General features: G+C 40.9%; 1 protein-coding gene across 5 annotated transcripts; it reads right to left on the reverse strand.

The window, feature by feature from the left end:
- Positions 1 to 620: 620 nt before the first annotated feature.
- On the reverse strand, positions 621 to 18,880 carry LOC100711852 (uncharacterized). Of its 5 annotated transcripts, XM_025906150.1 has the most exons (6): positions 18,818 to 18,880; positions 10,216 to 10,633; positions 1,733 to 2,028; positions 1,502 to 1,627; positions 1,383 to 1,417; positions 621 to 1,297 (listed from the first exon to the last, which is right to left on the reverse strand). In XM_025906150.1, the coding sequence occupies exons 3-6, from the start codon at positions 1,992 to 1,994 to the stop codon at positions 1,184 to 1,186; spliced, it is 537 nt and encodes a 178-aa protein (XP_025761935.1). In that variant the 5' UTR covers positions 1,995 to 2,028; positions 10,216 to 10,633; positions 18,818 to 18,880; the 3' UTR covers positions 621 to 1,183. The 5 variants fall into 5 exon arrangements, with proteins under 5 accessions (XP_025761935.1, XP_025761934.1, XP_025761933.1 ...); XM_025906149.1 differs by lacking the exons at positions 621 to 1,297; positions 1,383 to 1,417; positions 1,502 to 1,627; positions 1,733 to 2,028; positions 10,216 to 10,633 and adding exons at positions 16,950 to 17,560; positions 17,647 to 17,678; positions 17,762 to 17,887; positions 18,002 to 18,715 and having other exon boundaries at positions 18,818 to 18,876; XM_025906148.1 differs by lacking the exons at positions 621 to 1,297; positions 1,383 to 1,417; positions 1,502 to 1,627; positions 1,733 to 2,028; positions 10,216 to 10,633 and adding exons at positions 16,950 to 17,560; positions 17,647 to 17,681; positions 17,762 to 17,887; positions 18,002 to 18,715 and having other exon boundaries at positions 18,818 to 18,876.
- Positions 18,881 to 25,018: the final 6,138 nt, after the last annotated feature.

The following is a 25,018-nucleotide window of genomic DNA, read 5'->3' on the forward strand; positions in this document are numbered from 1 at the left end:
GCTCCTTAAATAGACAGAGGTAAGAGAGAGGGAGGGACCTGTCCCGGCCAACTTAGTCTCTCTGTGCTCTTCCATTTTCTCTTCTCTAGCTCCTCTTTTCCAAAGCCTTCCTCAGCTTTGTTCTGCTGGAGATTTCTTCCTTTTAAAAGTGAGTATTGCTGCTCAGTGGGGATTATTGTTGGGATTCTCTCTATTAAAGCAGGATCTTTGCATTTTAAAGAACCTTGAGTTGACTGTTGGATTGAATTGGCACTATTTACAAAAACTGAATTGACATTGAATTTAATTCTGTGTATCAGTATCCAACACTGATTTGTACTGCTTTAATTCTTCGAAACATTGAATCAACAAGGTGCTGAAAACCTTGCTCAGACATATTGGTCCATACTGATATGATAGCATCTGCTGCAGATTTCAATCTGCACATCCCCAATGTGAATCTCCCATTCCACCACATCCTAAAGATGCTCTGTGGGACTGGAATCTGGTGACTGTGGAGGCCATTTGAGTACAGTATTATGTTTCCGTGTTTCAAGTACTTTACAAATACAGTGTGTTTGATTGATGCCAAACCTGTCACAGTTTAAAGAATTAATGATGCAAGTGTAGGACTGAAGGCAGAGAGAAAGCTAATCTTTTATTTGGTTCCAAACAGAATTACAAAATAGAAAAAAACAGAAATCCAAAAATCAGAATTGAGATCCTCTGAAACCAGAAAGTGCAGAGGGTGGAGATATACAGCCACAGAGACAAAGAACAAAGGGAAGACAGGACTATAAATACTAACTGGGAATGTTAAACAGATGAGAAATAACATGCAGGTGAAAGTCAGTAAATACCGCCACAAAAACCTAATCATATCACAAGCATACAGCAATAAAAAAAGGAAGTATCCAATATTAAACCCACCAAAATTAAGAATCAAAACTTCAAATGATAAAAAACAGTCAACACAACAACAACTTCAAATAGACAACTAAAAATGACAGAACTTCAAAAATACATCAAACCCAAAATCCAAAACAAATTAACTACTGGAATTACATACACAGGAATTTCAAAAATATGCAAGTGATCAAATGCTGTTAGCAGTTAAATCATTTTTCTTTCACACCAAACAGAAGATGCCAAAATCATCACTGTAGCAGAAAGGTAATACTAAAAATGATAATTTCTACTATGTTTACTTTATACCGGAGTACACACATTCATCCTGGGTGTTGCTCGTCTGTCTTCTTGCTCCTTTCGTCCTAATTTTTCTCAAAGCAGCATAATGAAGGTTGTCCTCTTGCGTACTCTGGATACCAAAAGAATCAAGATAACAATTCAACAAGAAATGTCATTTCCTAAAAACACATGAACTTCCACACTTTAAAACTCACCTCTAAATTTACAGAATCATTTGCGTTTGAGTCTGCTGAGAAAAAAAAAAGGAAATGATTTAAACTTTAATGCCACTATTTTTAAACCACAACAGTAAAATAAGAACAGAAATTCTAACCTCTGGATTGGCAGTTGTTCCTCTTTTTCATCTTATACACTAAAAAAGTTGATAACACGCTGATGATGGTGGTGAGTGTTAAAGCTGCGCTTAAGAAATACATCAGGGCAGGAGCATCTGTAAATCCTACAAATGACAGAGCTTTTTAGCTTTTCTTCCTCAGTTCATCAAATATGATCTGCTCCTATTTATAATACCATGTAAGTCACTTCTACTGGAAAAGTGACTTACCCCCAAAGTCCAGCTTGGTCCCGTTTCCAAACAGTATGTGTCCACATGAGGCGACAGCACAGTAGTAGATCCCAGCGTGAGACACATTCAGGCTCTCCATTCTCAAGTTATAGACACAGGTGTGTGTTCTTTTGTTGTCTTTCCTCTCACACTGATCATTCCTGACTCCATGGGTGTAAATGAGTCCTGGTTGAGATTCTTCAGAGTCTTTGAACCAGTAAACACTGTGTTCTCCATCACAGCTCAGCATAGTGTGCACCATACAGTGCAGACTTACAGAGCCTCCTGGCTGGATGGTCTCAGATGCTGACTGATGAACTAAAGCTCGTATGTTTAAATCAGAATCATTGACACTGACAATAATGGTCTCTAAGAACATTAATGTGTAGAAATAGGAACATATACAGTAGTAAGTTGCTGAGTCTGAAACACTTAAGTCTGAGATAATCAAGTGTTTTTTTCCTTTTCCATTATCTAGTCTGAAGCGTGCACTATTGTTGAATGGACCATGAAATTTTACATAATTATTTTCCAACTCAAAGAAGGAAGAAACAAGTTTTGGTTTCTCTCCTAAAGTTTGCTTATACCAATAAAATGGTGCAACAACATTCTGTTCATAGTAACAATGTAAAGTGAGGCTGTCTCCAGATTTAGCTGATATAAAACGTGCTTCTTCATGAACAGAGGAGGATAAATGCATGTTGTTCTTCTGAGCTGTGGTGAAATGAAAGACAAAGCAAATACACATTGTGGAACATGGCAGCTGAGAAAAAAGACCTTAAAAGAATTAGATTGTAGTTAAACACAAACTTACCAATTACACCCAAGAACAAACATATCAGATAGAAGACAATGTGTGCAGATGCCATTGTTCCAAACAGTCATACTGAATAAAAGAATGGCGACTCTTCACTTTTAAGAGTGATGATTAGATTTCACTGGCCAATCAGAAGTTACACAGTATATGGAAAACTAGATCACGTGATCATTGACATCTGTAGTGTTAAACTTAGTAGCTGAAAAAAAAATAGAAGAACATCATGGTTTAGATTAGAGGTGAGATATATTAGATGTCAACTACTAAATATCCTGTAGACAATATGTTTGTGTGGGGCAGTGTGAGACCCATAGTTTATCATTTTTAAATATTTAATGTATATAAAAATGGTGAAAAAATCTACACAACCACACAAACTACGCCACCATCTTTTTTAATGGTTTTCATGTTAGAAACATTTTGGGAATTTTTGTTGTCTTTTTGAATTTGTGTTTAGGATTTTCTGTCATTTGAAGTTGTGACTCTTGTTTGTGTCAGGTTGAGTTTTGGATATCCATTTTTATTCCTTTGTTATTTAATTGTAACTTTCCATCCATCCATTCATATTCATCCGTTTATCTGGGAATGGGTCATGCGGGCAGCAGCCTAAGAAGGGAAACCCAGACCTCACTCTCCCGGGCCACCTCCTCCAGCCTGTCCCGGGAAATACCAAGGCGTTCTTAGCCCAGCCAAGAGACATAATATCTCAAGCGTGTCCTGGTCTCCTACCAGTGGGAGGTGCCGGGAACACCTCACCCATAAACCAACCATAAATGATGGTAGGGACATAGAACGACCAGTAAATTGAGCCACCATACCAATCCATCTGTCGATCTCTTGCTCCCTTCTCCCAGAATGCTGTCAAAGCTCGGTTGGATTCCAGAGTTGATGATCTCTTGTGCCGAGGTTTCTGCCAGGCATTCCTCACTATACGTTTCGGGACACCAGGTCTGTCCAGCATCCTCCCCCGCCACCTGATCCAACTCACCACCAGTTGGTGATCAGTTGACAGCTCAGCACCTCTCTTGACCATAATGACAACTACAATATTATTAGCTCTTTCCCTTTCCTGTATTTACTGTTTTCTAGCAATGAGGCCTAGTTTTTGTTTTATCTTGTGTTTGGGCAGTTTGCACTTTACCATCACACTCCCATCCTTTTGTGCAATACAAATAAAAGTAAAGTTCATATCCATGCTGTGGACTGTGCCACTATTTTCCAGGCAGACTAACAATTCCAAGAAATGTAAGTACTGAACGACTTACTTCATGGAATGGGTTTATTTAGTCATGGAAACCAGCTGCATCAAAGCCTTACATAACCTATCTCAATGCACCGCGTCAGATGCAGTGGCGTAAGGCATGCCACCACTGGATGCCAGAGGAGCAGAGACATCTTCTCTGGAGGGACCAATCACACTTCTCCGTCGGACAATCTGATGGTAAAGTCTGGATTTGGCATCTGTGAGGAGAACAGTACTTGCCTGACTGCCCTGTACCAAGTGTAAAGTTTAGTGGACGGGGATTATGATATGGGGTTGTTTTTTCAGGAGCTCAGCACAGCCCCAGTGATAGACCTGTTAATGCTTCAGCACACCAAGACAGGTTGGACAATTTCATGCTTCCAACTTTGTGGGAACAGTTTAAGGATGGCGATCATTAATCACAGTACAGATATATCAGAAGATTTTTTGCCTCCTGGGATTTGTACAGGTTTTAGTGGTTAATTTATCTCTCATAATAATTTATGCCATGTATACACCACAGAGAGCCAACCAGTGTCTTCCCAACCAGCTTACTCTGCCAAAATCCCCAAAAATTACACAACGTAAACGGCTACACTCATCTGCTCTTGTTGCAAACTGAACAAATAATCTGTTGTTGCAGGCATATGGTGCAGCACTGGGTTCATTTCCTCATCAAAGACACTTCTGAACTCATTAGTAAACTCAGCACAACACAAATCCTTGCTGTAGTTGAGAATGGCCTAAGCCCATCTGAGAGTCCTTCCTCTAAGGAGGTGAACCAAGTAAGAAAACTTTGATTCATGTGCCGAGTAAGTAAGACAAATGTGTCTAAATACTAGTGAGCACTGTGTGAGGAAACACACAGTGGCTTTTATCAAACTTGCTGTAGAAGGCTTGAAGAATTAGAAGGTCTTTCTGTAGAGGCTCTGCTGGAGATGAAGATGGAGGAGAAGGAGCTCCACACTCACACACACTGATATATGAGAGAGGGAAAATGTGGAGGAGAGACAGAAAGAAAATGCCATGTCAATCCTAGATATACAGGAAAATAATTTTAGAGAATAAAGCATACCATAATAAGACAATCACAAGACACAAACTATGGGAAAGAGTAGAAAAATACAGAAGTGAAAAGAGTGTAGTGGAGAGGACATGTTACGTTCACTATGGGAAATCTCCCAGCAGCCTGAACCTATAGGAGTGTAACTGAGGGTTGGCTCTTGGTCTCTGGTTTCTACCTTTCTTACTTTTCCTTCATTTGCCAATTCATAGTTGCAGAGAATATCCCAACTGCCATAGAGTAAAAGGAGGGTTACACCTTGAACAGGTTGCCATTTTTCCGCCAGGTTAACACAGAGCCATTTTTGGACAGTTAATCATGTCCTTCTCTGAGTGGCAGGAAAAGTAGGACGTAAATGAAGGACTCAATAATCATTAAGTGAACTCAAAAAGGCAGATTAATGCTGAACACTTTCCAAAAAACAGAATAATACAAAACTCAGATAAAGCAGGAGCCACATATTCACAATCTAGGAATGAGGTGGGATACATTAGGCTGGAGATTGAAGTGGGGACTGCTTGCACCGGTGGTAGTGCAGGTGAGCGAGGAGGCTGAGCCCAGAAAAAATGAACTGTGGTAAAGTCATCTTTATTTCATCTTTATTTCATATTTCATTTTACCCTTTCATCTTTATTGGCCAAGATGGTGCCAGTGTGCTCGGCAAGCCGTCTCTTTGAGCTTTGTCTATTGTTTGCTATCCTATTTTCTCAGAGTTATCCTGACGTCTTTGCGCTTCTTGCCTATGGTCATACTCTCTTCTGAATCTCCAGCCATTGAGTCATCAAACGCCTGTTTTAAAGTGGCAATCAGAGAATTTTTTCTCGATTACCCTTCGACCTAGGAAACGCCAAAGGAGACAGGGCAAACGGGGTGGTATTCGTGTTCGCCTCAAGGCTTACTTAAACTCACTGGATGTGAGCAGCTATCATGTATTTTTAAATACCCTACCTCCTTCCCATGCTCTCTGGGACCGCTTCTGCTTTAGATTGCCTCTGCCATGGTCCGGAGTCTGTGGACTCCATGTTTATGCTTAAGTTTATTAATATTGTGTGGGTTTTTTTTATTTTGGGTTGTTTGTGATTATCCCTAGTGTTTTGTGTCCTCTTTGCTCTCCTGTTCCACGTTTCAAGTTCCTATGTTCTGTCTCCCCAGTCTGTGTTAAGTTTGCGTGTTTAGAGTTTTGTTCTTTCCTGTTTCCTGTTTTATTTTGAAGGTCCATTTCTCTTGTCAGTGTTTCTAGTTTCGCTTCCCCTTGTCTCATTATGTCCAATTAATCCCAGCCATGTCTCCCTCCTGTCTCCCAATCCATGATTGCCCTGTGTGCATTTAAGCCTTGTGTTTTCACATGTGCATTGCAGGTTTGTCTGTATTCGTTCCCTGCCTCATTCTGTTATCTCCCCGCGGCTCCCTGCATCAGGTTGGTGTTTTGTTAGTTTCTCCCAGTACAGGTTCCTTAGCTTCTGTTTCTCAGCTTCTATGTTTTTGTTTGTTTCACTTACCAGTTTAATAAAGTTCACCTGCATCTCACGCTGCCTGGATCTTGGGTCCTACTTTCAACCTCGACTTGTCTGCCACTGAAGACGTGACAGCCTCGCCATCGCTGGATATGGCCTGTTGGACATTATGCTCTCCCCGGCTGAGTTTTCACCTGTTGGGAGCTGTGTGCGGCCTTCCAGAGGTGGCATGAACCACAGCAATCTTCGCCTGCTGAGATCTGCTCCAATCAGCAACAATTTGATTATACTCCAGGTGGCCTTGCTAAATATTAGATCGCTGTCTAACAAGACTTTTATTTTAAACTGGAAATTCTTCGTAGTTGTTTAGCAAAATATCAGAAGACTGTGAAAGCTGCTAAATCTGCCTTTCTGTCAGTTCTTATTTTGACCAATTGCCACAAGCCTCATGCCCTTTTTAACATTTTTAACTCTGTGATTAATCCTTGCGCTACCACATATAAGGAGGCCTCCTCTCCCCTTTGTAAAAATTTCTTAAGGTATTTTATTGATAAAATTACAACCTGAAGAACAACCTGTTATTAAGAAGACTAATCTTGACTCCAGTGTTCTTTCCAATTATAGGCCAATTTCTAAACTTCCCTTTATGTCAAAAATCCTGGAAAAAGTAGTCTGTAAACAACTTCAGACCTTCTTAGATACCAGTGGTATTACTGAAAAGTTAGTCTGGCTTTAAGCCTCGCCATAGTACAGAGACAGCTTTGCTAAGAGTTTTTAATGATCTCCTTTGAAATGCCGATTCAGGTAGCTCTGTGGCGTTAGTATTACTGGATCTGAACTCTGCTTTTGACATGGAAGATCATAACATCCTTTTATTAAGATTAGATCAAGTAGTTGCTCTTAAGGGCACAGCTTTGTCTTGATTTAAATATTATCTCTCAGAGAGGTCATTCTCTGTTGCTATGGGGCAATATTTCTCCTCTTCTGCCCCCTTTCACTGTGGGGTGCCTCAGTGGTCTTTTTTGGGCCCTATGTTGTTCTCTCCATTGCTATGCCGATGATATTCAAATATATTTTCCTTTGAGCTTGAATGTCATAGATCCATTGCATACATTGTTTAATTGTCTTCATGATGTCAGAGTCTGGTTATCTCAAAATTCTGTCACTTTGAATAAGAGTAAAAACTGAAGTTATTGTCTTTGATAGCCATATCCCTCTGAACCGACGAAATGATACCCTCGGTCCCCTTGCTAGCAAACTCTCCCACACTGTAAGAGACCTAGGGGTAGTCTTGGAAAGCTCCTTTGCATTAGAGAAGCAAGTATCTACAGTGGTTAAATCAAGTTTCTATCAGCTACGTCAAATTTCTAAAGCCAAGCCTTTACTTTCCACAGGAAGCACCTTGAGAAGCTTATCCATGCATGCATTACTTCAAGATTAGACTACTGTAACTCCCTTTATTTTGGCCTCCCATACTCTTCTCTTAACTGTTTGCAATTAGTTCAGAATGCTGCTGCACGCCTTTTATCAGGTGCCTGAATGCATGATCATATTACTCCGGTTTTAGCTAACTTACACTGGCTTCCTGTGAAATTTCACATTGATTTTTATCAATTTTTCTACTGATAAATTTTTAAACAATATAGCGCCTAGCTATCTAACAGAACTTCTCCATTTCTATAACCCCCAAAAAGCACTAAGATCCTCTAATCAGATGCTTTTCATGCAACCTAGGCACCCTAGGTCTGGGCTGATGACCAGAGGCAATTGTTCCTTTACTATCGCAGCACCTAGACTATCTAATAATCTCCCTATTGCCATTCGTACTTTTGATACTATTCAGTCTTTAAAATCTTGCTTATAGACTCATCTTTTTACTTTGGCTTTTACTTAAGTTAGTGGATTATCATTTGGCAGACTTCTATGTTTGTCTTGTGTTGCTGTTGTCTTGCTGTTAGTAAATTATTTTGCTCGCTGTTAATTTGTAAAGCACTTTGATCAACATTGTTGTTTTTAAATGTGCCATATAAATACATTTTGATTTGAAAGTGGAAAGGTAGGCAGTCAGATGGCTGAAAACTTCAGGCTGAGAATGGCTGCTGGTCATAGGGGATTATCTTATTGTTGGGATACTCTCTACCAAAGCAGGATCTTTACATTTTAAAGCACCTTGAGTTGACTGCTGGATTGAATTGGCACTATTTACATAAAACTTAATTAAATTTAATTCTGTGCATCAGTACCAACACTGATTTGTACTGCTTTAATTCTTCAAAACATCTATTCAATGAGGTGAGGAAAAATGTTGCTCAAACAAATTGGTCCATACTGATATGATGGCATCTGCTGCAGATTTGGCATCCGCACATCCCCAATATGAATCTCCAATTCCACCACATCCCAAAGATGCTCTATGGGACTGGAATCTGATGACTGCGGAGTGTAAGGAAAAATACAGAAATCCAAAAATCATCATGCAGATCCTCGGAAACCAGAGGGAGCAGAGGGTGGAGATATAAAGCCACAGAGACAAAGAACAAAGGGAAGACAGGACTATAAATAATAACTGGGAATGTTAAACAGGTAAGAAAGAACGTGCAGGTTAAAGTCATTATCAACAGGAACACTTGGGAGACTACTACTCACAATAAAATTATACATTTTTACACAAAAACTAAGCCTCATCATTTGAATACAGTAAACGCCACAAAAACCTAACCATGTCACAAGCATAAAACAATCAAATAGGGAATCAATACAAATATCCAAAACTGAATCCACCAAAATTAATAATCAAAAGTTCAAATGATTAAAAAAAAAAAAACCTTAACACAACAACAAATGCATACAAACAACTAAAAATAACTAAACTTTAAAAATACATCAAACGCAAAATCCAAAACAAATTAACTACTGGAATTACATTTATGAGAATTTTAAAAATATACAAGTGATCAAATGCTGCTAGCAGTTAAATCATTTTTTCTTAAGGACCAAAGAGAAGATGCCAAAATCATCACTACAGCAGAAAGGTAATACTAAAAATCTTCATTTCTACTATGTTTACTTTATACCGGAGTACACACATTCATCCTGGGTGTTGCTCGTCTGTCTTCTTGCTCCTTTCGTCCTAATTTTTCTCAAAGCAGCATAATGAAGGTTGTCCTCTTGGGTGCTCTGGATACCAAAAGAATCAAGATAACAATTCAACAAGAAATGTCATTTCCTTAAAACACATGAACTTCCACACTTTAAAACTCACCTCTAAATTTACAGAATCATTTGCGTTTGAGTCTGCTGAGAAAAAAAAGGGAAATGATTTAAACTTAAATGCCACTATTTTTAAACACAAGAGTAAAATATGAAAACAGATTCTAACCTCTGGATTGGCAGTTGTTCCTCTTTTTCATCTTATACACTAAAAAAGTTGATAACATGCTGATGATGGTGGTGAGTGTTAAAGCTGCGCTTAAGAAAAACATCAGGGCAGGAGAATCTCGCCGAACTGTAAATCCAACAAATGACAGAGCTTTTTAGCTTTTCTTCCTGAGTTCATCAAATATGATCTGCACCTATTTATAATAACATGTGAGTCACTTTTGCTGGAAAAGTGACTTACCCCCAAAGTCCAGCTTGGTCCCGTTTCCAAAAAGTATGTGTCCACATGAGGCGACAGCACAGTAGTAGATCCCAGCATGAGACCAATTCAGGCTCTCCATTCTCAAGTTATAGACACAGGTGTGTGTTCTTTTGTTGTCTTTCCTCTCACACTGATCATTCCTGACTCCATGGGTGTAAATGAGTCCTGGTTGAGAATCTTTGAACCAGTAAACACTGTGTTCTCCATCACAGCTCAGCATAGTGTGCACCATACAGTGCAGACTTACAGAGCCTCCTGGCTGGATGGTCTCAGATGCTGACTGATGAACTAAAGCTCGTATGTTTAAATCTAAATCAGTGACACTGACAATAATGGTCTCTAAGAATGTTGATGTGTACCATTAGGAACATATACAGTAGTAAGTTGCTGAGTCTGAAACACTCAAATCTGAGATAATCAAGTAGTTCTTTCCTTTTTCATTATCTAGTCTGAAGCGTGCACTATTGTTGAATGGATCATGAATTTGTACAAAATTGGATTCTGTCTTATAGAAGGAAGAAATAAGTTTTGGTTTCTCACCTAAAGTTTGCTTATACCAGTAAAAACGTGAAACAACATTCTGTTCATAGTAACAATGTAAAGTGACGCTGTCTCCAGATTTAGCTGATATAAAACGTGCTTCTTCTTGAACAGAGGAGGATAAATGCATGTTGTTCCTCTGAGCTGTGGTGAAATGAAAGACAAAGCAAATACACATTGTGGAACATGGCAGCCGAGAAAAAAGACCTTAAAAGAATTAGATTGTGGTTAAACACAAACTTACCAATTACACCCAAGAACAAACATATCAGGTAGAAGACAATGTGTGCAGATGCCATTGTTCCAAACAGTCGTACTGAGTAGAAGAATGGCGACTCTTCACTTTTAAGAGTGATGATTAGATTTGACTGCCCAATCAGAAGTTACACAGTATATGGAAAACTAGATCACGTGATCATTGACATCTGTACATCATGATTTAGATCAGAGGTGAGATATATTTGATGTCAAGTACTAAATATCCTGTAGACAATATGTTTGTGTGGGGCAGTGTGAGAGCCATAGTTTATCACTTTGAAATATTTAATATATTTAAAAAACATGAAAAAAAATACACAACCACACAAAGTATATCAGTAGCTTTTCTAATGGTTTTCATACATTTTGGGAATTCTTGAATTTTTTGTTTAGGATTTTCTGTCTTTTGAAGTTGTGACTCTTGTTTGTGTCAGGTTGAGTTTTGGATATCTGTTTTTATTCCCTTGTTATTTTACTGTAATTTTCTATCCATCCATTTTCTTCTACGTATTCGGGACTGGGTCACAGGGACAGCAGCCTAAGCAGAGAAGCCCACATCTCACTCTCCCCGGCCACCTCCTCCAGCTTCTCCCGGGAAATACCAAGGCGTTCTTAGACCAGCCAAGAGACATAATCTCTCAAGCGTGTCCTGGTCTCCTACCAGTGGGAGGTGCCCTGGTCTGGACCTCCCACAAACAGTTCCTTGGTCTTTGAGGTGTTGAGTTGCAGGTGGTTTGTGTGACTGTCACACAGTGGAAATTTGTGTTTTTATGTTTTATGTTTTTTGGATTATACTTTGAATTGGTGTATAGACTGTTGATTTTATTTGTATAATTTTATTTTGATATTCATATTGCATGTTTTAGTATTGTTGTACAATATTCTTTTAATCCACTGTGTCTAGGCAGACAATATGGTAAATGCCCTGTGTTTGCATAGCGCTTTACTTACTCCCTATGGACCCCAAAGTGCTTTACACTACATTCAGTCATCCACCCATTCACACACACATTCACACACTGGTGATGGCAAACTACATTGTAGCCACAGCTGCCCTGGGGCGCACTGACAGAGGCGAGGCTGCCAGATACTGGCGCCACCGGGCCCTCTGACCGCCACAATAGTCGGCGCCTGTTGAGGTGTAGGCATACCTCTGCCTGTATTTGTGAGTAACGCTTTCCCCACTGTCGTATGTCGGGTGCAGCTTTGTTGTCACTGCGGCGGTGCCAACAACGTTGCTGTCCAGCGTTTATTTGTTCTAGGCCGGCACAACGAGGGAGGCTGGAGGAATCGAGAGACCAAGTGTGGAGTGTGGCGGGACTGTGTGGCGACACGCCCGTCAAGGAGGGACAGGGCCGCCATAGGAAAATCTTCTTGGCTTCTTGCCGAGCGTGGCCTCTATTGCAGAAGAGGACTTTCTCTCCTGGTTTGTTTTTATATAAGGAACATTAGCCTGAGCGTGGCTGGACAACGGTACCGCAGGACTGTTGGGGGGTAGAATTTTAGTATATGAGAGACATTGTTCGGTTTCTTGGATAGTTGTAGATTTTAATTGAGAACGTTTTTTTTATCGCATTAATATTTTTTTGAAACCGTGTTTGTAAAGCTGGGTTTTGTCTTTTTCCACGGAAATAAATGGAAGGCCGACTTAGTCTCTGTGCCCTGAGTGCTGACCCACTCACTCCCCTTCTTCTTGTAGGTGAACGGTGAAGATTTAGATCCGCCAGCCTTAGCAGTTACATGACTCCATGTGACAAAGTTCCTCACCAGACTCCTGTACTCCTCTGCCTGATCATCCCAGATACACTCCATGATGGCTGTGTCGTCCACAAACTTCTGAATATGGCATAATTCAGAGTTGTAGCAGAAGTCTTTCTGTCCTTCTGTCAAGTCAAATATTCGAAATCTTGGAGTAATATTTGACTCTTCTCTGGACCTTGACTCTCATGTAAAATCTTTGTCTCGTTCCTGTTTCTATCATTTAAGAAACATCTCTAATCTGCGACATATGGTCTCTTCAGCTGAACTGGAAAAACTCGTTCATGCATTTGTGTCATCACACTTAGATTACTGTAATTCCCTGTTTACTAGCTTGGATAAATCATCTCTCTCTCGCCTCCAGGCAATACAAAACGCAGCAGCCAGACTACTAACTCGTTCTAGCTAGCGTGTTCACATTACTCCCATCTTATATTCTTTACATTGGCTCCCAATAGAGTTTAGAATTCGCTTTAAAATTCTTGTTTTAACATACAGAGCACTAAATGGCCAGGCTCCAGATTATTTATCCAAGCTTCTTATAAAATACACTGCTGCTTGTCGTCTCCGCTCACAGACTCAGAGTCTGTTGGTTGTTCCCCGTACACGACTGAAGACAAAAAGGGACAGAGCCTTTCAGTCTGTTGCACCAAGGCTGTGGAATAGTTTACCACTACAATTACGTTTGCTTGACTCTGTGGATTCTTTTAAAAAGCAGTTGAAAACTTTTCTGTTCAAACAAGCCTTTTGTTGATCTACATATTTTATATTCTTTACATTATTTACATTTGATCTTTTACACTGTGTATAATGTCTATTGATTATATTGTTTATTTTAATATTTCTGTACAGCGCTTTGTGACTGCCTGTCTGTGAAAAGCGCTTAATAAATAAACTTTAATAATAAATAATTAATAATAAAAACAAGTCAGAGGTGTACAGGGTGAAGAGAAGAGGGGACAGCACAGTTCCCTGTGGTGCTCCTGTGCTGCTGTCCACAGTGTCAGATGTGATGTCCTTTAGCCTGACGTCTGTCAGTGAGGTAGTCAGAGATCCAAACGACCAGGTAGGGGTCCATCTGTATCCTGTTTAGTTTTTCCTAAAGCAGACAGGGCCGGATTGTATTAAAGGCACTCGAAAAGTCAAGAAACAGGATCCTGACGGTGCCTTCTCCCTTTTCCAGGTGTGAGTGGGCTCTGTGTAGGAGGTACAGAATGACATCCCACCTTGTAGGTGAACTGTAGTGGGTCCTGGGCATGTTGTACCTGTGGTTGGAGGAGGTTGAGGAGGAGCCGCTCTAGAGTCTTCATAAGATGTGATGTCAGTGCCACCGATCGGAAGTCATTCAGCTCATTGGGCTGGTTCTTTTTGAGGACCGGGACGATGCAGGATGTCTTCCAGAGGCCGGGCACTCTCCCCAGTCCCAGGCTGAGGTTAAAGACTCGTTGTAGCGGCTCCCAGTCACCTTTAAGGTTCTTGTTTCACCAGGGAGTCAAACTACTGTGCTTTTTTTTTTTCAAATAAAAAGCAAATTTCCTAAAGCTCGTATTTAGATTTGTTATTTGAACTGGAGCTCAACTGCAAATGCCAAAGTTAGGAGAAATTACAGAGACTTTTTGCTTATAGATATCTATTGCTGTCACAGTTTATCATACAACATGAGTTACCTCTGCTGGAAGAAGAAAGCTTCATAATGGGGAAATCCACGTTTTATGTCTTTTTGCAAGATTTTTTCTTTTTGCTGAGATTTTCTTAAAATGCAGTGAATTCGACCTGTCACAGTCACTGTAGATTCCACTGGTTTTCTTTATTCCCATTAAAAACTCAAGCAGAAGACTACAATTCAATTCAATTCAATTGTATTTATATAGCGCCAAATCACAACAGAAGTCGCCTCAAGGCGCTTTGTATTGTACAGTAGATGGTACAATAATAGATACAGAGAAAAACCCAACAATCATATGACCCCCTATGAGCAAGCACTTTGGCGACAGTGAGAAGGAAAAACTCCCTTTTAACAGGAAGAAACCTCCGACAGAACCAGGCTCAGGGAGGGGCGGGGCCATCTGCTGCGACCGGTTGGGGAGAGAGAAGGAAAACAGGATAAAGACATGCTGTGGAAGAGAGACAGAGATTAATAACAGATATGATTCAATGCAGAGAGGTCTATTAACACATAGTGAGTGAGAAAGGTGACTGGAAAGGAAAAACTCAATGCATCATGGGAATCCCCGGCAGCCTACGTCTATTGCAGCATAACTAAGGGAGGATTCAGGGTCACCTGGTCCAGCCCTAACTATATGCTTTAGCAAAAAGGAAAGTTTTAAGCCTAATCTTGAAAGTAGAGATAGTGTCTGTCTCCTGAATCCAAACTGGAAGCTGGTTCCACAGAAGAGGGGCCTGAAAACTGAAGGCTCTCCCTCCCATTCTACTTTTAAATACTCTAGGAACAACAAGTAAGCCTGCAGTGCGAGAGCGAAGTGCTCTAATAGGGTGATATGGTACTACAAGGTCATTAAGATAAGATGGGGCCTGATTATTTAAGACCTTGTATGTGAGGAGCAGGATTTTGAATTCAATTCTGGATTTAACAGGAAGCCAATGAAGGGAAGCCAAAACAGGAGAAATCTGCTCTCTCTTTCTAGTCCCTGTCAGTACCCTTGCTGCAGCATTTTGGATTAGCTGAAGGCTTTTCAGGGAGTTTTTAGGACATCCTGATAATAAAGAATTACGGTAGTCCAGCCTGGAAGTAATAAATGCATGAACTAGTTTTTCAGCATCACTCTGAGACAGGATATTTCTAACTTTAGAGATTTTGCGCAAATGGAAGAAAGCAGTCTTACATATTTGTTTAATATGTGCGTTGAAGGACATGTCCTGGTCAAAAATGACTCCAAGGTTCCTCACAGTGTTACTGGAGGCCAAGGTAATGCCATCCAGAGTAAGAATCTGCTTAGATACCATATTTCTAAGATTTTCAGGGCCGAGTACAATAACCTCAGTTTTATCTGAATTAAGAAGCAGAAAGTTAACGGCCATCCAGGTCTTTATGTCTTTAAGGCATTCCTGCAGTTTAACTAATTGGTGTGTGTTACCTGGCTTCATGGATAGATAGAGCCGCGTGTCATCTGCATAGCAGTGAAAATTAATGCTATGTCTTCTAATGATGCTGCCTAAGGGAAGCATGTATAATGCACAACCACACATTATTTTCTTTTAATGAGTTCAGCAGGTGACTATATACTACAAGATAACTACAGGGTTATTTAAAAAAGAAACAAAAAACCCAGATCATATTACACACTGTTATAGAATGAAAAGTGTAGTAAACATTATTGTGTACACAATTTGGATGTCAACATCTAATGAATGTGTGAAGTTTTTTTCTCACTGGATTGGAAAAAATATAACCTGCTGCTTGACACTGGAGTAAACACATTTGTTGGGCAGGATAATGCTTAAAGCAGTGTAGTGGAGGTTGTCTGCATCATGGTGTAACTGACCGGGACTTGACACACTGTTCTTAAGATAGACAATTGGTACAGTTTTTTTCCACCGTTAAATTCAGAAAAGACCAAAGTTATTGTTATTATAAAAATCTCATAAATATTTTGTCTAACCAGGTACTAACTCTAAATGGTGTTACTAATACCTAATACAGGTCCTAGTTTGGATTTGAGCGACCTCTACTTTTAAGATTAGGCTACAAACTTTCCATTTTGGTCAAGTTTAGAGTTATGAATGGATCAGGTGACACCAAACCATCTCTTACTTATGCTTCTATTTTCATTCCCATGTGGTTATAAACCACTACATCATGTCATAGTTTATATTTTGACATTGTCTCTCTGTGCTCATCCATTTTCTCTTCTCTAGCTCCTCTTTTCCAAAGCCTTCCTCTGCTTGGTTCTGCTGGAGATTTCTTCCTTTTAAAAGTGAGTATTGCTGCTCATTGGGGATTATCTTATTGTTGGGATTCTCTCGATTAAAGCAGGATCTTTACATTTTAAAGCACCTTGAGTTGACTGTTGGATTGAATTGGCACTATTTAGATCAAACTGAATTGACATTGAACTTAATTCTGTGTATCAGTATCCAACACTGATTTGGAGCAAAAAGTATATTTTGTACTGCTTCAATTCTTCAAAACATCGATTCAACAAGGTGCTGAAAACCTTGCTCAAACATATTGGTCCATACAGATATGATAGCATCTGCTGTAGATTTGGAATCTGCACATCCCCAATGTGAATCTCCCATTCCACCACATCCCAATTATGCTCTGTGGGACTGGAATCTGGTGCCTGTGGAGGCTGTTTGAGTACAGTATTATGTTTCCATGTTTCAAGTACTTTACAAATACAGTGTGTTTGATTGATGTCAAACCTGTCACAGGTTGTAGAATTAATGATGCAAGCGTAGGACTGAAGGCAGAGAAAAAGCTAATCTTTTATTAGGTTGCAAACAGATTTACAAAATAGAAAAAAGCAGAAATCCAAAAATCATTTTAGAGATCCTCAGAAACCAGAAAGAGCAGAGGGTGGAGATATACAACCACAGGGACAAAGAACAAAGGGAAGACAGGGCTATAAATATTAACTGGGAATGTTAAACTGGTCAGAAATAACATGCAGGTGAAAGTCATTATAAACGGAAACACTTGGGAGACTACTACTCACAATAATATTATACATTTTTACACAAAAACTAAAAATAAATCAAACCCAACAATCCAAAACAAATTATTTACTGGAATTACATTTACAGGAATTTCAAAATTATACAAGTGATCAAATGCTGTTAGCAGTTAAATCATTTTTCTTTCAGATCAAAGAGAAGTTGGAAAAAATATTTAAAAATTGTTGCCAAAATTTTCACTACAGCAGAAAGATAATGCTAAAAATCACTATTCTATGTCTGATGTCTATACTTTATACCCGAGTACACACATTCGGAGTACACACATTCATCCTGGGTGTTGCTCGTCTGTCTTCTTGCTCGTTTTGTCCTAATTTTTCTCAAAGCAGCATAATGAAGGTTGTCGTCTTGGGTGCTCTGGATACCAAAAGACTCAAGATTACAATTCAACAAGAAATGTCATTTTCCTAAAAACACGTGAACTTCCACACTTTAAAACTCACCTCTAAATATACAGAATCATTTGCGTTTGAGTCTGCTGAGAAAAAAGCAAATGACTTAAACTTAAATGCCACTATTTTTAAATGACAACAGTAAAATAAGAACAGAAATTCTAACCTCTGGATTGGCAGTTGTTCCTCTTTTTCATCTTATACACTAAAAAAGTTGATAACACACTGATGATGGTGGTGAGTGTTAAAGCTGCGCTTAAGAAATACATCAGGGCAGGAGAATCTCGCTGAACTGTAAATCCTAGAAATGACAGAGCTTTTTAGCTTTTCTTCCTGAGTTCATCAAATATGATCTGCTCCTATTTATAATAACATGTGAGTCACCTCTGCTGGAAAAGTGACTTACCCCCAAAGTCCAGCTTGGTCCCGTTTCCAAACAGTATGTGTCCACATGAGGCGACAGCACAGTAGTAGATCCCAGCGTGAGACACATTCAGGCTCTCCATTCTCAAGTTATAGACACAGGTGTGTGTTCTTTTGTTGTCTTTTCTCTCACACTGATCATTCCTGACTCCATGGGTGTAAATGAGTCCTGGTTGAGAATCTTCAGAGTCTTTGAACCAGTAAACACTGTGTTCTCCATCACAGCTCAGCATAGTGTGCACCATACAGTGCAGACTTACAGAGCCTCCTGGCTGGATGGTCTCAGATGCTGACTGATGAACTAAAGCTCGTATGTTTAAATCTAAATCATTGACACTGACAATAATGGTCTCTAAGAATGTTGATGTGAACACATAGGAACATATACAGTAGTAAGTTGCTGAGTCTGAAACACTTAAGTCTAAGATAATTAAATGATTATTTCCCTTTCTATTATCTAGTCTGAAGCGTGCACTATTGTTGAATGGATCATGAAAATGTACAAAATTGTTTTTTGACTTATAGAACGTAGAAATGAGTTTTGGTTTCTCTCCTAAAGTTTGTTTATACCAGTAAAAACGTGCAGCTTCATTCTGTTCATAGTAACAATGTAAAGTCACTCTGTCTCCAGATTTAGCTGATATAAAACGTGCTTCTTCTTGAACAGAGGAGGATACATGCATGTTGTTCTTCTGAGCTGTGGTGAAATGAAAAACAAAGCAAATACACATTGTGGAACATGGCAGCTGAGAAAAAAAAGACCATAAAAGAATTAGATTGTGGTTAAACACAAACTTACCAATTACACCCAAGAACAAACATATCAGATAGAAGACAATGTGTGCAGATGCCATTGTTCCAAACAGATGTACTGAATAAAAGAATGGCGACTCTTCACTTTTAAGAGTGAAGATTAGATTTCACTGGCCAATCAGAAGTTACACAGTATATGGAAAACTAGATCACATGATCAATGACATCTGTAGTGTTAAACTTAGTAGCTGAAAAGCAAAAAAATAGAAGAGCATCATGATTTAGATTAGAGGTGAGATATATTAGATATCAACTCACTAAATATCCTGTAGACAATATGTTTGTGTGGGGCAGTGTGAGACCCATAGTTTATCATTTTGAAATACTTAATGTCTTTAAAAAATGAAAAGGAATACACAACCACACAAAGTATGCAAGTAATTTTAAAGGTTTTCATGTTAAATACATTTTGGGAATTTTTTAATTTTGTGTTTAGGATTTTCTGTCATTTGAAGTTGTGACTCTTGTTTGTGTCAGGTTGAGTTTTCGATATCCGTTTTTATTCCTTTGTTATTTTATTGTAACTTTCCATCCATCCATCCATTTTCTTCCACTTATCAGGGACTGGGTTGCGGGGCCAGCAGCCTAAGCAGAGATGCTGATAGGTCTGTCTAGCACAAACCTATTTGCTGGAACATTCAAGACAATTCTACTACACAGCAAAGGAAGACACAAGTTGGCAAAGTCCTTTGTATTGCTCGTGCACGAGGGAGACCTGACTGAAGTCGAGTGTTGTTCTGCCCACTTAACATCCGTCGGACTCTCAGCCAGGTTCCCTGTAGCGCTCCTTTTAATGTGGTTACATGAATATGCATAGGTTCATTAACATATTACATCTTACATAAGTGTACATGTGAAAAAAAAAGAGTACCTTATCTGTGTGTACGTATAGGCATGCGTGTGTGTGTGTGTGTGTCGGGGGGGGGGGGGTCAAAATGTGACCCTCTGAAGACTCCCCAAAGCTGGTGCCAGGAGTCCAGCGGTCCACCTAAACAACAGGCACTTCTACTTAAACAGATACAGAGTAGGTGTCCTCCGATACCATAAATCAGTAAGAGAAGGTACGACCTCTCTCATGACCTTAAGATGTGTTTGTATGCCAGAGGGAGGCACACAGAGTCTTTGCAGACTGCTAAGGATCAGACCTCTATCATTATGCAATCAATTATAAAACTCTAAGCATATAAGAGTAAATAATTCTGAGCATAAATGACAATCAACAATATAAAGCTAACAGATGCCCAGACCTCACTCTCTCCGACCACCTCCTCCAGCTTGTCCTGGGAAATACCAAGGCGTTCTTAGGCCAGCCAAGCGACATAATCTCTCAAGCATGTCCTGGTCTCTTCCCAGTGGGAGGTGTTCGCAACACCTCACCCCTAAACCAGCCATAATTGAGGGTAGGGGCATAGAACGACCAGTAAATTGAGCCGCAGCACCAATCATCTGTCGATCTCCTGCTCCCTTCTCCCTGAATGTTGTCGAAGCTCTGCCGGACTCCGGAGTTGAAGATCTCGCAGACGGGTCTTCTGCCAGGGATCCTTCTCCCGCCACCTGATCCAACTCACCACCAGTTGGTGATCAGTTGACAGTTCAGCACCTCTCTTCACTGTAGTGATAGCTGCAATATTATTAGGTCTTTCCCTTTCCTATATTTACTGTTTTCTAGCAATGAGGCCTAGTTTTTGTGTTATCTTGTGTTTTGGCAGTTTACACTTTACCATCACAATCTCACTTGATTATCTCAGACTTAAGTGTTTCAGGTTAAACCCTGAACAGGGTGCCATTTTTCCGCCAAGTTAACACAGAGCTATTTTCGGACAGTGAATGATGTCCTTCTCTGAGTGGCAGTGTTACAGCTGCCGTCGTGGGCTAAGGTTCTGACATGTAAATGTGAGTGTGCAGGTGCACCTCCAGGAGTGGTGGATCCCGCAGATGGTGTGCCCGGATTGGATGATGATCTAGCAGATCAGCAGACGGCGCAGTTGAGGACGGCAATTCATCCATCCTCGGTTTAACCCCAACCGGCTGGTGCTGCGACGCCCTGTGTTTTTTGTGAATCCAGGCGGAAGTAGGGGTGGACCGCCTTTTCAGTTGGGCACAGTTCTCTCATGTTTTGTTAGTGAGGGAGGTAAGTGATTGTCATTTGGTTATGTTTCTTTGGGGCTAGGCAAGCAGTCGCTCCTCTGAGGTAGTTTCCTTTTTGTTTGTTATTTTAGCGTGGGTCCACACCAGAAGCTTGAGTGTTTCCTGTGAAACCCATTTTTGTTTCGTTCTTGTCAATAAACCATTTCTTATTTTAACTTACGGTGTGATGTGCTGCTTGGGGTCGAGCAGGGGATGGATCATTCCTTGTTGCGGTCGGGTCCCCTAGACCGGCCGTAACAGGCAAGCAAAGTAGAACGTAAATGAAGGACTCATTAAGTATTAAGTGAACTCAAACAGGCAGCTTTAATACTGAACACTTTCCAATAAACAGAACAATACAAAACACAGATAAAGCAGGAGCCACGAATTCACAATCTAAGAACGAGGTGGGATACATAAGGCTGGAGTTTAGGGACCATGTGGACCGGTGGTAGTCCAGGTGAGCGGGGAGGCTGAGGCCCAGAAGAAATGAACTGAGGTAGTATGGAAAGGTAGGCAAGTTGATGCACAGATAACTTCAGGCTGAGAATGGCTGGGCAGGGAGTGTCACGAACTGGCAGGAATCAGAAGAGAAGGCGATCTCTGAATGTCCTGCTAATCAAAGTAGTACACTTGAGAATGAGACAATAGTCTGACACCCAAGAGCTGTCACGCTGCTCCTTAAATAGCCTAGCAAATGATGCCTGTTGCTCTGCAGGTGCGTCAGGAAAACCCTGATGATCGCAACCATGACCGCCTGCACTGAAAAAGGAAAAGACACACAACACAATAGAACACATGCAGTCCCAACTCCTAACATAAACAGATGAAAACTTGACGAAAGGCATGGAAAACACAAGGGAAGCATGATAACTAAGACAAGTCTATAAACTGTTGGGTTTTTTGTTTTTTTATGAGAGAAGAGAAATTATAGTCAAAGTTTTCACAATTTATTATTAAATGGTTAGAATGTCAAATTAGACAAAAGCTGCCGCATGCAAGCAGTAACCACTTTTATTGCGTGTGGTAAAAAAAGAGCGTTAAAAGTTGGAGAAAATCCTTTAGACCCCATGTCCTGCTCATGTTTCATCTCCTGCACCTTTCAGACATCTCCCTTTATGGAGATGACAGTTTTGCAGGCAACACTCCCATCACCATGGCAACCACCTCCTTTCTTTCCTGTTGAGTTACAGAAGGGGGGAAAAGAGCATTCCCCAACAACCAAAATGCATTGTCCTGTTTTCCTCTAGCAGAGTCAGCCTTAAAGTTTTATACCTTCTGGTGCTGTCACCAGCCCTGGCAGACCCCTCATACATTCTTTAGAGAAAAAACTAGACCAGGCACGTGGACACAAGGGAGGTAAGAATACACAGGAAGTCAAAGAATACAGTATAGACTGAAACTAAGAACAGGGTAGATATAAAGAAAAAAGAAAATTGGGAATCTAAATATAACTGTAAAGAAGAACCAGGAAATATCGAAACCAGGTAGACTCGAAACACAAGTGTTTGGAGGCGTGACATTGATGTTTGACCTTTTTTTTTTTATAGATTAAATTAGATTAGATTAAATTTATTAATCTCTTGGGTGGATTTCACCGGGAAATTCAGTTTCCAGTAGCAAAGCACCGACAGATGTTGCATGTTACAGATACAAAAAAGGGGAATGAGAGTAAGGATATGAGCATAAATATACCATGTATACACATATACACATATATAAATGCAGGATATATAATAGGGATAAATAAGAATACCAGTAGATTACACATTTGAGTGAGTCTATTGCACAGTGAGTATTGCACAGTCGAATATAAGAAAAAATATTGCAAATATTGCACAGTGGAAAAAAGCACTACAGCTCAGTTGTTCCCGTCCTCTTTGTCCTCCTGTTTCCCCTCCCTCTCTCCTCCAACGAGGAGTTAAAAACTCCTTTGTCCCACACGCCATCAAACTGTTTAAGTCTGTTGGTTCTTGACTTTGGGAGAAGCAACCTGTCGCTGATCAGGCTCCTCTGATTATTTATGACCATGCGCATTAGATGCCCAGCATTGTCCATAATGTCCAGCAGTTTTTTTAGTGTCCTTTTCTCTGCCACTGTCACCAGAATGTCGAGCTTCACACCAACCACAGAGCCAGACTTCTTGATTAGTTTTCCAGCCTGGATGAGTCCTTCTTTGCTGTGCTGCTCCCCCAGCACACCACAGCATAGAAAAGTACTCCGAAAACCTCAAGAACTTCCTGCAGATGTTAAAAGACCTCAGCCCCCCGAGGAAGTACAGTCTGCTTTGGCCTTTTTTATACAGGTGCTGCGCGTTGCATGACCAGCCGAGTTTGTTGTCCACCCACAGCCCGAGGTACTTGTATGTGTTGACCACCTCCACCTCCTCTCCCTCTATCTGAACTGGCAGTGGACCTGGTCTGGACCTCCCACAAACAGTTCCTTATTGCACAGTGAAAAAGAGCACTACAGCTCAGTTGTTCCTGAGTTAAACAGTTTGATGGCGTGTGGGACAAAGGAGTCTTTAAGTCTGTTGATTCTTGACTTTGGGAGAAGCAACCTGTCGCTGAATAGGATCCTCTGATTATTTATGACCGTCTGCAGAGGATGCCCAGCATTGTCCATAATGTCCAGCACTTTCTTTAGTGTCCTTTTCTCTGCCACTATCACCAGAGTGTCCAGCTTCATGCCGACCACAGAGTGTTACAATCGGGGAAACATGCACGAATTATACACGTTAATTCAGCGCGCCCGTGTAGCATGCTGGCTAGACCCAAACGCGGCAAAGGCTAGCGATGGGTTGTAACATGCTTCTTAAGCTGCAAGACATGAAAAACAGGATGGACCTTCATAGTGGATGGAAGCCGTAGGCAATAAGTAACCGGGTTGAGCCTGGCAGTGATCTCATATGGGCCAATGAACCTGGGAGCGAGCTTCTTGGACTCAGTGTGGAGTTTCTGGTGCGTCGTGGAGAGCCAGACCCGGTCCCCAGGCTGGTGGCAATGTTGTTTGGTGTACAGAGCATTGGATCATGAGATGGCAGCCCATGCCTTGATGCAGGCCAGTCGACATCGGCGGACCATCCGTTCAGAAGCAGGAACCTCAACCTCCACTTCCTGAAGGTTGTAGATAGGGGGATGGAAACCATGACAGACTTAAAAGGGCGAGAGACCAGTAGTGGAAGAGACATGGAGGTTATGAGACAGCTCAGCCCACAGTAGGTAACGATGCCAAAGGCATGGTTGGGCGGAGACGAAGCATCTCAAAAAGCACCCCAGCTGTTGGTTGGCCCGTTCCACCTGCCTGTGGCAGGCAGGTGGGCTGGGAGAGGCCCCAATCAGTCGACAGAAAGCTTTCCAGAACCTGGCAGGAATGATGTCCTTGAGGAACCCATGAAGCCGGACAATGTGTTCCAAGAAGAGCTCGGCCGTCCGTCTAGCAGAAGGGAGGCCAGTTAGCACAACCAGGTGTACAGCCTTTGAAAATCGGTCCACAAAGGTGAGGATGGTGTCAAGACCATCCCCGGGAGGAAGACCTGTAACAAAGTCAAGGCCAACATGGGACCAGGGACGTCTGGGAACAGGGAGGGGTTGGCGGTCACCAGCAGAAGGTTGAGTAGAGGACTTGGCCTGAGCACAGGTGTCGCAGGCAGAAACGAACTCATGGACGTCCACTTCCGGGATGAGAGCCGGGATGAGAGAACAAGTTGAGAGAGGTAACACTCACAGTCATTGAAGCGGACGGAAGCTGACGTCGGCAGGGATTCAGAGCTCCTGACATGAAGGAAACGATGTCTGAGTGGAGGACAGGTGGGTGGTTTCTCTCTTTTAAAGCCCGGCCCCGTGGTCAGCTGATGTGGAAAATAAGTGCCCTCAAATGTGTGGAGGATATGTCATGAAGCAATATTTTAGCAAACCAGCTACTAATGAAATGTGCTAGATTATAGGGTATTATAGGGTATTACCAGAAATGTTTTGCTTGTAACAGTGTACACGTCTGCCCAGTGACAGTCAGAGTAAGATGTAAGAAAACACATTCTCTAGTGCTTATTGGCTGTGTA

This window comes from Oreochromis niloticus, linkage group LG3 (genome assembly GCF_001858045.2).
Source record: "Oreochromis niloticus isolate F11D_XX linkage group LG3, O_niloticus_UMD_NMBU, whole genome shotgun sequence".
In the NCBI taxonomy this organism is placed as follows: Eukaryota; Metazoa; Chordata; class Actinopteri; order Cichliformes; family Cichlidae; genus Oreochromis; species Oreochromis niloticus.

Coding starts and splice junctions, on each gene's coding strand:
- LOC100711852 (XM_025906146.1), bottom strand. CDS start 18,872: ATGGCATCTGCACACATTGTCTTCTATCTGATATGTTTGTTCTTGGGT. Junction 17,897..18,001: donor GACCAAGCTGGACTTTGGGG/GTAAGTCACTTT, acceptor TGTCATTTCTAG/GATTTACAGTTCAGCGAGAT. Junction 17,561..17,646: donor ATGATTCTGTATATTTAGAG/GTGAGTTTTAAA, acceptor TTTGGTATCCAG/AGCACCCAAGACGACAACCT.